Source organism: Sinocyclocheilus grahami, unplaced genomic scaffold (assembly GCF_001515645.1).
Source record: "Sinocyclocheilus grahami isolate Dianchi unplaced genomic scaffold, SAMN03320097.WGS_v1.1 scaffold586.1, whole genome shotgun sequence".
Classification (NCBI taxonomy): domain Eukaryota; kingdom Metazoa; phylum Chordata; class Actinopteri; order Cypriniformes; family Cyprinidae; genus Sinocyclocheilus; species Sinocyclocheilus grahami.
In genome coordinates this window covers 311,560-325,557 of record NW_015505765.1, presented here as the reverse complement: position 1 = coordinate 325,557, position 13,998 = coordinate 311,560, and the positions used below count along the sequence as shown (strand labels likewise).

The following is a 13,998-nucleotide window of genomic DNA, read 5'->3' as shown; positions in this document are numbered from 1 at the left end:
ATGTGTGTTTTATTTATTTTTTGGTCAGACCACTAGTAAAAGTGTAACTGGGAATTCTATCAAGTCTCTTTCAATCAATATCCCACATACAGTAATGTGTAAATTTGTACTTTTGAAATGGATATATGGCATACATAAGCATATGGCATACTGTTCAATACAGTAACTGTCATCCAAAATGTTGCCATAGTTTACTTTAAGTAATACTAACAAAGTGCACTGTTATATTGACAACATGACTAAGCATTTTGACTATCTTGTTTGTGAACAATGGGACAAGTACTATTCATTCTGATGACACTGATATGTTCATTGACATAAATACTTAATTTTGAGAGATGAACTAAATATTTTGAGTAAGTTACAGGCTTTTGCAGGTAATCCATTGTGTGGTGCTGTTTGTACAAATTGTTTTGAGAAATGCACATACATTTTTGCAAATATTAAGGATGATTTGAGAAATGCACCAAAGCGACTGAGAAAAACTAATAAAAAACCCATTAAAGGGATAGTTCAACCAAAAAATTAAATTCTGTCATCTTTTACTCACCCTCATGTTGTTTCAAACCTGTTTGACTTTCTTTCCTTTGTAGAACATACTGTAGAGGATATTTTGAAGAATGCTGGTAACCAAACAGTTTTGGTTACCATTGACATCCACTGTATGAAAATAAACAAACAAACAAATAGATACATAAATAAATAAATACAAAAATATTTCTTTCTAAAGTTACTTTTTGTTTATTTTCTCATTTAACACAATAATGGCTTAAATTGATCTTTTCGGGGTAATTTCTCAGTCAAATTTGATGTGTGATTAATTTGCAATTAATTAGATTACTTAATCACCACTATGTGTAATTAATTAGATTTAATTGCTCAACAGTCCTAGAAGAATAATTTATATATATATATATATATATATATATATATATATATATTGCAATTTTAATATAGTTCAAAATGTTTACATTTATTTTTGTATTATTTATTTAAGATGTTATTCACTGATAATCTCCAATAATAATTGAAGGAACAAATTAATTTATTATATAATACAAAATAATTTTACACACTATCCGCACTGTCTCATGAACAATGTATAGAACAAAGGAAAAAGATATGATGCACAGCAATGCATCTCTCTCTCCCTTTCCATAAACTGTGCTCTCTTCCTTGATCTGATTTATAGGCCTAGTCGCCTATGGCATGATGGACCAGCTTGAATTAATATGCATTTGCTTATGGCTTCCTGTGATAAATTAATACTAGGGGAGACAATAGAGGTCACAGGGGAGTCTCTGTGTTTAGGCACAGTCACTACTGCCTCTGTTTGCTGCTTTGCGCATTTCGTAATCCCTCACTATGATGAAAAGGAAAGTCTCACGCAGGGATTTACAGGCTGTGTTTACAATGTGATTATACTGACTGCTGTCAGGGTGGGTTCTCTTGTGGTCTTAATAAAGTAGGAATGCTTGATGTGTTTTTTCCCCTATGACTATTCGCATACGGCTTTAAGGGTATTTGTTTTCTCCAGATGGTGAACTTGACAAAGGATTTGTTTTGGAAGACTGGAACTGCAGTGTTTTCATTGTTAATGATATAATAAATCAGAGTTTTCACTTGCCTTATCTTAGCTTTGTCTAATCAAATAAAATGGTCATGAGATTCTCTTACCGAGCCATTACGGTGCAGCTCTTTTGTCGTGGTCACATACTTCCTCATTAGAGCAGAGCTGCTTGTTTTGCAGGTTCGCAGGTCGTATCATTGGCCAGCCTATGACAAGGGTCCTGTCCTGGGAGGAGATCCTTAATGACGGAATGCCCCTTTGGATAATCGGAGCAACGACGAGAAACCAACCATGCATCACCTGAGTTCCTGCCCTGGAGGGAACAGATAATACTTAATCTAGCCAACCTCATTACAGCTGTCCATGTTTTACTGGCTCCACCGATATAGCAGAATTTTCTATCGCTTGCCTTACTTATGAAGAAAAAGTGTCCACCTAATATTTTTTTCTCCCCCCTCCCCGAACACAGGAGTATGTGTGGAGGTTATTAACTGCTTTAATTCCTAATGATGCCTGACAGGTGCTCTTCTTGGCGAGATTAAGGACTGTGTGGGTTAATGATGGGATTGGCAAGATTGTCATAACTCACAATAGGACCATTAAAGTGATATTACGAAAAGGACTGCTGCTGATATGTGTTTAACTCTGGTAAGATGGCACCAGGCAATCTATCAATTTTTTTTTCTATATGTGATTTTCTTGCCTGCAGGGCCCAGTTTTAGATGTGTGAGGAATGTCAAATAACGCTGGCCATGAAGAACGGAAGGGGAATTGGTAGAAATGAGGATGACAGAAGGTACAGGAAAGAAGGATAGAGGTAGAGAAAGAGTTGTGAAAGATGTGTGCAGGGCAAATGTGTGAATAATAAAAAATAATAATCATTTGACAATATAATACAAATAATAGTAATAATTGTAGTAATATGTGATTTATTATTATTACTATTTTTTTATTTTATCAAAAATAAAAGGTTGTTCCAGCACTCTGGTTTAAGAAAGCTGTAGGACACAAAATGATCTTCAAAAACCTTTGCTGTGGGGATTTTATATGTCTTTGTTTTGATTTTCTACGGAAAACTGGACAAAGAAAGACATTTCCTTCCACTAAGGGACCATCAATCATCTCAAAGTATCTAAGATACCACAATGGTGAACCAGTGAAGCCATGAATGCTGAGAGCCTTTGTACTGCAATACTGCCCTCTACTGCCAGGAATATTTGCTTCAGTACAAAAGAACAAAGGAAACCACACAGAAAATTACACAAAGAAAAGTAAGGAATATGTACAACACCTTGATAGGTAGTGATCAAAGTCATCCTTAAAGACAGCATTGGCCATATTTTCTGCCCTCCTTTCTCCTTGACCCACCTTCTCTGTGGATACTCTTTTAAACAAATTTTTGAATCCATAAAAATCTATTCAATTATGTATTGTATTTTTGAAATTGTTATCATAAGTACATTTCAAATCATTGCCATTAATAAGCATGTAAATTGTCCAGTATGTGTGAGGGAGATTTTGTACTATATACAATTCATATGAAAACCACAGTTGAAACCACTAGTCATATGACACACAAACCACATTAAAGCCACTCTAACCAGCTATTTTATATCCAACCCACACCCATCTCACCTGTGCACACCTCTTCCCACTTTCTTTCCCTCTCATTCTCTCTCTTTTCCCTCTCTGTCTATTCCTCACTCAACTGTGTTTTCATCTAGTACTACACTTTGGATCAAACCAGGTGAGTTGGCTTTACAGAAGCAAAAACAAAATTTGATTTGATTTGATTTAAGTGGAAAGGAATCAACATGTACTGCATTGGGAAGTGTGTGTACTGTGTATGTAATGCTAATTAAAATATCAAATGCAGCTCTGATTTATGTTTATTGCTTCATTACAGATTAAAAATGGGCTGCTTCACATTTGTCAAAGTTGTGATGGTTGTGTTCAACTTGCTTATCTGTGTAAGTATGCTTTTTTCATCATTAAATGTATACATTTGAGTGCATGGAAAGGGGTGTTTAGAAGAATAATTGCATTTCTTTATTTATTGACTGAGGCTTTTATGTGGGGTGTAAAGAATGAAATAAATTCAGCCTGCCTCTGAATGAGCAACAAATAATTTATCCTCTCCTCTTTACAACGAACGCACACAGTACACACATAAATTAAACTAATGCAAACCGATAACATGAATTCATTAGAAAATGCTTCATTGCTTCATGGTGAAGTCTTGATAATCGCAATAAAAAAGTGTGAATGTGAGTAAGTCAGTCACACTTGCTCACATGCAACAATTTTCATCTCATTATTGTTCACAGCCACTTTGTTTGTTGAGTGCTAAAGCCTGCAAGTGCCTGAAATGATGGGTATGCTGGGTTGCATTGTGGGACAGGAGATTTTTAAGGCTGTCGATACAGGAACAAAGGAGAGCGTACATAAAAGTGTACAATATATCATTCAAAGCATTGCTAGAGCAGTATACTATTCATTTCTATTTGGTGAACGGTTTCTGTTTATCTGATCTACAACTGACTTATCAGTCTTAATATTTGTCAAGGTCGGAAGAGGACAAAACTGGTATTACATAGGTTATACCGAATACAAGGTCAAGGTTTTCTGTGAAGATTTCATTAAAAATTTATAACCAAGTGCTTTTTGTCAAAATCTCAACATAAACCAATCAGTCTGTCATTCAGTCTTAAGTCTGACATAATGATTCGAGAGCAATGGTTGGACAACAAAAGATAAACTAATTAGATTTTTTATGTTTACGTCTTCTTCAAGTATTAGAAACTTGCTTTGTTTAACTATATGTCTGATTATGGAGCATATTTAAACCAAGGACGATAACTATAATGTTAATAGACTAAAGGTCGGAATGCACTGCACAACACTTACCCAGATTTTGCACTGATTTACAGTCTGTCAACACTGGCTATTGAAAATCAGAGCCAGTCTACAGATTTGAGTTGTATCAGGTAGTGTATGTTGGGCACAGGCTCCAATTTTTTAGCTTCTGGCTATGACTCCATCATTGCTGAGGATATCAAACATGTTTAATATTTTAAAACACATTTTGACTTCATTTCTAATGCTTCTCCTCCTTTCTTGTGTTCAGTACGACCTGCAAGTCTAGTAGTGTGTGATCCTCAGTTATTCAGTGTATGATCCCTAGTTTTTTCTCTGTAATAATTTACAAAGTCAGCAAGAGTACGATGCCTAGTGTTCAGTGTATTCCAGTCTTAATATAAAATCAGAATCACCATACTTTAAAGAGCGTGAGAATTTGATGTGACAATATAACTGCTGCAGTGGTATGCATTAGTGTGGACGCTAAAATAGTTATTGTTATAGATATCTTTATAGTTATAGTTCTTGGTGTGAATGGGCCTTTATTGTCAAAAAGTGGCAAATTCAGGTGTTCAAGTATTAATGGTGAATGTTTTGCAACAGAATATGTCTGTTTTTTGCGGTAAATACATTTACATTTGGCTATGATATCAGTTATAACGCATAAACGAACCAAGTGCAAATACCTCCCTAAATATTACACAAATAGTTGTCAATGTAACTGGATTGGATTCCTATTGTAGCGTTAAATATTTGGCTGTCAGCCAAGACTGTGAGCCAAGAAGCTCCAACAAAGCAACAGATCACACGGAGTTGAAAAACTCCCATCTTTGTGAATAGTAAATTGAGGCTGCACATTTATGTGTTCATTTTATTTTACACATAAAATAAGTTTAAATAACAGTTTACATTTAGCAAGACAACCCTCTACATGCCTTTTTTCTGTTTTTCTGTTCCACATATAGTGTGCCTTAGTTTACCCTTACACATAATCTGATTTCCATGTAATCTCTCTAGAAGCATCTTTCTTTGGCACGCCATTTCCAACATTATGCCATGCATGGTGGCATTTCATCAAAGCATTATTTGCTTTAAAAAACCAGTAATAATTATGACAGGAAGGGAGGAATTTTTGAAGAAAAGAAGTTGAAGGTAATATACCCGTCACATTCTATTTGCTTAGAGACATGTCCATTATCAAAAGCTGACAGTTAAACTGCTAAAACATTTAGACAATTCCCGAAGCTCCATAAGCGCAAGTGGGAAATTATAAAATGAAAATTATTCTCTTGTGGAAAAAATAAACGTTGACGGGAAGGACTATTGAGAGTTTTATGTTCAGCTGTCAGCCAGCTGAGCTGGATGTGAGTCGCCCTGACAGGCGTGATTGTGTCTGACAGAACATATCAGGTATCAAAGATGGTTATGGCACCAGCTGTGAATTAACATGCTGACACCAACCCATTCATTAACCCAAACCACCACCAAATGTGTTCTAGGGCTTAGACCTTTTGATATCTGACTGGATGCAAATCATTCTGCTCGGAGACATGAAATAGCATGAAATAGGCAGACCCTTTGAATAAACCTCTTCTACATCCCACAGTTAAATAAGCCAACCGTGGTGTTGCACTTGGATCTTGATACATCAGAAGACACATAATGACTACAACATTGTGTGTCCATCATTACCCCAGGAAACCCATGCCATGGTTATGTGTCAGACCTATTGTCAGCGAAGAGTCCTGGAAGTGACATAAATGAGCAGTCGAGCACCTAATCCTGCAGGCTTGTGGCCATAAAGGGCACCCTTTAGTTTTCTATTGAGCCATTGCCATTGTTGAATGACCTACCTCTATGGAAGAACACACATAACTCAGGTATACTCTGGCAATAATGGGAAATCCATGCAGGGCCTCTTATCTTACAGCGTAATGGTGAGAATAAAAGGTCATGGGAAAATGCCTAAGATAATGGAGCCAAATACACATGACTTCAACTGATACACGCCTGTGGTCATAATGCTTTTATATGAACTGGAGCTTATAGCAAAGTAACTTGAGCATGAGGTATGATGATGTTTCATGAACTAAAATATGAGTGCTAATCTGTGTTTAGCACTATGCCACACAGTATCAGACTACAGTTTGTTTTGGGAGGTACAAAAGACTGTAGCCTAACTTACAGTAGCTAGTCACATTACTGACATGGATACAGTTGATATGCAAACATTTCTCCTAAGACATGTTCTTAATTCATTACTGAGAGGATTTTGAAGACTACAGGAATACTGTGATTGACAACAGCAAGAATTCAGTTACACAGAACATTTACTAAGTGTCCTTTTCGCAGATCTTTCTCTGTTTAATTCAAACGCATCGGACGCCATCTTTGTGTGCGTTTGTGGGTTGACAGTGACACTGAAACATAAAGTTGTAGTCACATCTACCATTGTTTGTCGAATGTTTTGAGCAAAACATAATAGTCATTTTCATACTATGCGTAATTTGCGCGATCGGGAATTTTAGATTTATCATTTAGTCACGTGATTTGCCGCATTTATTATCAGAAAGCAACTTGGTTAAAAGAGACGTCTTTGTGAGCTGTCACATTACACTTGCACATTAAAGAAATAATGAAAAAGGAAAAGAAAGAAAAATAGTAAAAGTATAAAGTATAGCTAAAACTATAACATATTGTAATCATTTTAAATAACTATTATATTTTTATTTTTAAATATGCACACAATTACTCTTAAACATAGGGCTACTATGCCTAATATGCCAAAAAAAAGGCAAGTTCAGTTGTTTTTTTTTGTCATAAATTTGTCTGACCTCATTACATCAGTAGGCTATTAATGTGCCACTGAGTAAGTGTTTTGTTTGGCAACCTGCTAAACATTACTGAGGAACTACTGTACATTGCTTCGCAGAAGGATAATTTGTTATCATTAAATGATACAATTGTTGTATCATTTGTGTTTAATTTATGAAACCTTGCCAGCTATGGTCACAAGCATTCAGCATGTGCCTAACAATGCACCTAAAGTTGCTGTAAACCATGGCTTTTTGGGGCTTGCTGCTTTATTTCGTGCAGTTAGTCTATTGAGGCAGATACCTTTTTGTCATGCCACAATATAGACAGTGGTGTGTAATGGATTGCAGCAGAGAAGCAACAAGAATATAAATTATTGGGGGGAAATTTGGCCATGTCTGATTATTAGGGAGGTAGACTTGTTCACCTCATTTTGGTGGTTACAGCTCTGATGACAGGGTGACTCTATACATTATCCTATTTGTATCTAGGCATTAGAATATCACTATTAAAATGCAATGGCATATTTGTGAAAGTAAAAAATTTTTTTGACAGCTGGCGGGCATGTGTTTGGCGGCTGCAGGGATATGGGTGACAGTGGACGGAGATTCCTTTATGAAAGTTTTGCCACCCTTTACTGATGATTTCCAGACTCATGTCAATGTAGGAATCTTCAGCATCACTATTGGAGCAGTTATGACTCTGCTTGGATTGCTGGGCTGCTGTGGAGCTCAGAAAGAGAGCAAATGCCTTCTTATAATGGTAAATCTCATTCATCTTCTTACCAAATATCAAGTGAAATATGAATAATAATGTTTGGACGTCTAAGTTTTGTTAAAATGTTCACTCTCTTTGTCTTTCTCTGTGCTATCAGTTCTTCTCCATCATCCTGGTCATTTGCATTGCTGAGACAGCAGCCGCAATAGTAGCCCTGGTCTATTCCTCATACGTGAGTCTGGCTCTAAACCACTGACCTCTCTGCCAATCCTCCCCATCCCCCACACACTCTTTGTCTCTCTTTTCATTTTAGCTGCATGTAAATTCCCATCATACTCTGGCCATCATTAAATTAGGGGGTTTGAAATGGCTCCAGCACATTCAGCCTCTTAATAACTCCCAGATTGCCTCAGGCGCTATGCCAGCACTCTCACTTTGAGCAATTTATCGCACTACAATATTGACGTTTAGGCATTTTATATGCAAAACAGGCGATTTACATATAGAGCTTTCACCCATTTAGTGAAATGTATAATAATTACAACAACTTTCAATGAGTTATGGAGGGTATGTTAAGAGAATAATGCCATTTAATTAAAAACACAAAGGCCTTTTAGGGCAAATTAAAAAATTGAATTCCATTTAACAGACAGCAATCTGATTTAATACATATGAATAGATAATCCTATATTAGAAAAGTAAGAATATATATATACATACAGTATACACACACACACAATACCATAAACAAGTGGGATCTAAAATATCCAAAAAATAGTCAAGCCGTAAATTTATATTAAAAAAAAAAAATATATATATATATATATATATATATAATTTTTTTTTAAATTACTTTAAGAAGTAAATAAAAAAATTAAGTAATATTAAATAAAAATAATCATTTATTATTTAAACAATATTTATTAATTTCTTGATGTTTAATATCCCTAATTAGTTAAGCAAATTGACATTAACCTTGTCAGTTCAAGGTCAGATATTCCTGCTTCCACTGTATCACAAGAAGCTCTTTAGAACATTTTGCTGGATAGCATGATTATCAGGTTTTACACAGTTAACTATACCATAAACAATACTGAGAAATTATAAGTGTAGTTCTGTTTCCCTCATTGTCATGCTATCATTTGTAATGAAAAAAGTATAAAGACGGAATAGAAGCTCATACTTTTGAACCACACTGTCTATTTGTGGTGTTTGGTAATTGTGGTTCTACTCCATTGAGATTTAAAATGGTCTTCTAGGTATTTATGCAAGCGTAGAATCAGTTTGTTCATGAAACATCATAGCTATCTGGATGAAACACAGTACTTTATCAACAAGCCAGAGCGGTTAATGCTACTGGAGAGTCACCAGAAAGGAAAAGTGCAGGACATTCCAGTGAATTATAGATCGACTAAATCGTTCAGAGGAACATTAAGCATGCAGATACCCATTTAATGTGCTGTTTGTCACCATCACACTTTTATCCATTCATTTATTTATTATCCTGACAAGAAATTGGTGTTTAAATAATTCATGTGCAAGTCTATGAGCCCTGTTGTAGTTTTGATAAGAAATAGGCTTCACAAAGTCATAACAATCATACAATATGAATTTGAATAGCATTACATGTTTACATTAATATGTAAAATTGTTACAGAAGAAGCCAAATCGTTGTGGAGATTGTGTTTTTAATGTTCAATTGGTCACAGCTGTTTGCTGTGTGATCCAAAATGTAATCACTCCCATTTCAAGAACATTTCGATTCCATTGTGTTGATGTGGTGTCGTTTGGCAATAACATTTTCACTCTTTAAATTAAAGATAGTTATTATGATAAGTAAAAGCACATAGAATTTACATTCTTGTGTTGTATTACTTTCAGCTGATGTTTGTAAATGGCATTCTGTGTCGTACACACTGGTCTCAGATCAGCAATTAGCAATCGCTCCCTTGCCTTACAGTGCTTTGTCCTGTCTAGATTGTGAGGGAATTCCTCCAGACATTGATGGATTAGCTTGCGCATAATAACTCTACTGATCTGTGTAGCTTCCACTGCTTCATAGGTGGGAGGGGAAGCACTTTTAATTGTGTTTTGTCTGCACATCCCCACAGGCATGCTGTGCTGAAGACCACTCTTGCTGACCCCACCTTTCCCAGCAAACGCACACACATGTGACAATTAGCAACAGTCCTTGTGTGCCTAAAACTCATCTGGGTTTATTAATCAAATTTGCAAATAATAAGGAAGAAAGTAAGAAAAGAGAGAGAAAGATAGGGAAAATGCAAGCATGCAACACAAAGGAGATTTGAATTTACAAAGCATATTCTGGCATATTGCATACACATAAACTATTTTTCCATATATCATGCATTCAGTTCTAAACATACTAAATAATAGGCATACTGTATGTGTAATTATGTAGCAATGTTCTTTATGCATTTGTGCAAATGTGCTCAGTAATATAGCACACATGTGTGACTTGCTGACAACTCAACTGCATTGTGGACAAGATATCCATGATATTTCACTTTTTGAGCTTCGATAATCATTCAGTTTCAAAATACAAAGACATAAAAATGACTTTGTTAAACGTACCAGAGTATGATTCAAAAATAAATTACTGGTAAAGATGAAAGGCAGCCTTCTTCATAGTTTACTGATTTATCTAAAGGGAATGATGCAATATTTAAAAAAAAAATTGTTAATAAATTAATTAATTAATAAAAAAAATGGTAACACTTTAAAATTTGGTCCCATTTGTTAACAAGTGCTTAATGCTTTAACTGACATTAAATGACATTGAGCAATACATTTATACAGTATTTATTCATCTTTGTTAATGTAGTTTATAAAAATACAACTATTCATTGTTAGTTCATGTTAGCTAAAGTCTATTAAATAATAAATAAAATGCAACTTTTGATTTTAATAATGCATTAGTAAACATTGAAATAACATCAACAAAGATTAATAAATTCTTTATATAACTAATTAAGTTACTAATGCTAACAAATAGAACCTTAGTGTAAAGTGTTAACAAAAAATAAAATAAAATAAAATAATGTAAATGCAACTTTGTCAGCCCTAATATTCATACATTTAGAATATATAATTCAAATTAATTCAAATCTTTAATAATAAGTATCAATAAATGAGGAAATAACCATACGATTATGACTAGTAAGAACTGCATTGCAGAGAAATGACTTTACTGCCTAGCCTTTGTTTCATTTAGCCATGATAAGTGTCATTGCTAGTGTCCTTGTGGAGACACAATGGTGAAAGCAGTTTGCTTTAAAAAGTGTATGTTTGTGGAAGATTTTTATGTTAGTTTCCATTCCTTTCTAAAATTCACGTGTCCTTGTTTTTTCTTTATCTGTGATTTTGAAAGACTGAGATCATTTTAAAAACTTGGGCCACACCTGGACTGAAGGAGCAGTATGGGAAAGATAAAATCCTCACGGACTTGTGGAACTCAACCATGACAACCGTAAGCCACGGCCAACTGAATACATGCATACATGAGTATTGATCTGTGCCTCAGGCTTTTCAGTACAGGTCAAACCAAATTAATCCATCATGCCAAATTTCCTGGCCAAAAATGTGACAGTAAATGTGAAAATTAACTTACTAAACAGACTGCCAAGAGTTTGACAGGCTAATGAAACCCCTTCAAGAGCTCTACAGATCAATACTCATACGTACTGCATATCATGGGAACATGATATGTTAGCTATACAAAGCAATATTTGTGAAAATACTATATGCAACTGACAGTTCTTGCTTTTCATTGGGTAATAGTTGCAGTGCTGTGGCTTCAGTAACTACACAGACTTCTCTGAATCTTACTACTATGAGCAGAATGGGGCCCTTTACCCTCCTACCTGTTGTGCAGGTCTTCAGCTCTTCCCCTGTGACGACGACAATGCAGGTTTCAGTAATGTGGTGGTGAGAAACATACAGAACATTCACAGTTCTATCAAATAATTCCACTGCAAAAGCTAGCAAAAGTTTGGACATGTTTAAAGATGCTACTGTAGATGTAGTAGCTAGCGGGGTTTTGGCAAATAATCATTATCTTCTAAGTTTCAGCTGGTCTGTGAAATGTCATATTTAATTGTGACTTGCTACTTGGCAACACATATGCTTTCTTCATGTAAAAAAACTAAAAATGTGTGTTTTCTTGTGAGATCAGGTTGGTGTTTCTACATTGTTTCAAACTGGCTAGTTTCCTGCTCGTAAACGTGACTGTAAATTCTGTGCTTGGAAATTGCAATTACAATATTTCAGACACCACTTTAGAGGCATATAAGTGCTGAATTTGGAACCGTGTACTAGCATACTACTCTTCCCAGTACTGTTATAGAAATATATGGTAGATATAGTAATAGTATGCAGTCCAAATTCGACCAAAACATGAAAATTATGTCTTGACAGCTCTGATTGGCTGAAGGCACCATAACCAACTACGATTAGTATCCACTTCCCATTTTTTCAGCCTTACTAGGCGAATGATACGTCACCTAATTAATATTCATGAGCCATGCTGATAAGGTATGCCTATATAAATATGACCCCCACCACTTTTCAGATCACTCCTACACCCTTGTGTATTACAGAGATGTGGTTATATAATTTGGGCCCTTTCATCTGACATTGGTTTCTCTTCCCAGGGCTGTTATAAACAAATTGTTAAGATTATCCAGAGGAACGTCAACATTGTGGGAGGAATAGCCGCTGGAGTCACTGCCATTGAGGTAAACACAACACATCCATCATGCTGTTCCAATAACAAATGTATCAGAAGAAGTGTACTGGGTTTATGCAGGCAGTTGAGCAACTCTCAGGATTTGACTGTAGCCTTTATCATGATTGGTTAAAGCTAGTTTGGTATACAGAGCAATTTACCACTTTGCATGTCCAGCACAAGCTTTAGCAATGGTTGTCATTATCTTCATTGCTTCCAAATGCATTTAAATGTATACTTATGCCTATTAGACATTTCAATCATATGACAGACAAATTATTTGCCACCACCTATAAATGACCATGTGTTTTGTTTTCTAGGTGGCAGCGATGGGGGTGTCTATGTACCTCTATTGCTACCTGGACAAAAAAGCCACCTGAAAGTCTCATCTAACTAGTTTATTATTATGTATATGCATCTTTTCTTTATGCAATAGGATTTGTTACTTTAACTGTAGATAATACTATAGATATTATGCCATTATTTATTGTAGGATTACAGTTGTATCACGTTAACGAGGTGAAGTGGATGATGAAATTGTTGGTTATTTGATTTTGAAATTGGAAGTTACGTAAACATAATCATTTTCTGTTGAGTTTGTAATGTAATGCAACTCATGAAATAAAATGTTGCTGTATCCCCTTCTTCATGTGAAAGTAATTTTATAAACAGGGATCAAGTTCATTTGCATAGAGAAACAATAATTGTTTTGCACTGAAATACTTCATGTCACACAAGCTGTTCTTATACATGAAAAATTAGTTTAGGGGGAGATAGGAAAGTGCTTGTGGAGAATGTGTTATAAATAATGCATTTGTTTCACCACATAAAACTATCCCTAACCCACTGAAAATATATTTAAGTAGGAGACTGACTGAGGATGATAATTTGTTCTGTTGGTACAGTTGATACTAAAAATGTAACATGAAATCATGAGTCAGTCCAGTTCCTTTAAAAATCCTTTGTAATGATATAATGCAAACAAGCAAAGTATGACCTTCTACCCCACTGACAGTACACAGTAGTACAGATCATAATGAATAATATGATAAAGATTTATATGACAATTACACACAGAAAACAGGATAGAGTTTTTGACTTTCACTCGAAGATTCACAGACACTACATCTCATTCTACAAAAACTACTCTGACGGTCTGCATGATGATGCAATTACCCCTACAATATTGGCACACACAGGAGAATCATTTACGCAAGGGATCAGCCACACTAAATTTGCATTGATTTCAATAGTCACACCATTTCCTTTGTGGCTGCTTCGATTTTCCACA

General features: G+C 35.2%; 1 protein-coding gene across 1 annotated transcript; it reads left to right on the top strand.

Annotated features, from left to right (window-relative positions):
• The first annotated feature begins 3,240 nt into the window (after positions 1-3,240).
• Positions 3,241-13,087, top strand: LOC107556984 (tetraspanin-1-like). Its single transcript, XM_016240263.1, has 8 exons — positions 3,241-3,317; positions 3,477-3,540; positions 7,799-8,005; positions 8,118-8,192; positions 11,352-11,450; positions 11,762-11,908; positions 12,634-12,717; positions 13,028-13,087. The coding sequence occupies exons 2-8, from the start codon at positions 3,484-3,486 to the stop codon at positions 13,085-13,087; spliced, it is 729 nt and encodes a 242-aa protein (XP_016095749.1). The 5' UTR covers positions 3,241-3,317; positions 3,477-3,483.
• The last annotated feature ends 911 nt before the right edge of the window (positions 13,088-13,998 follow it).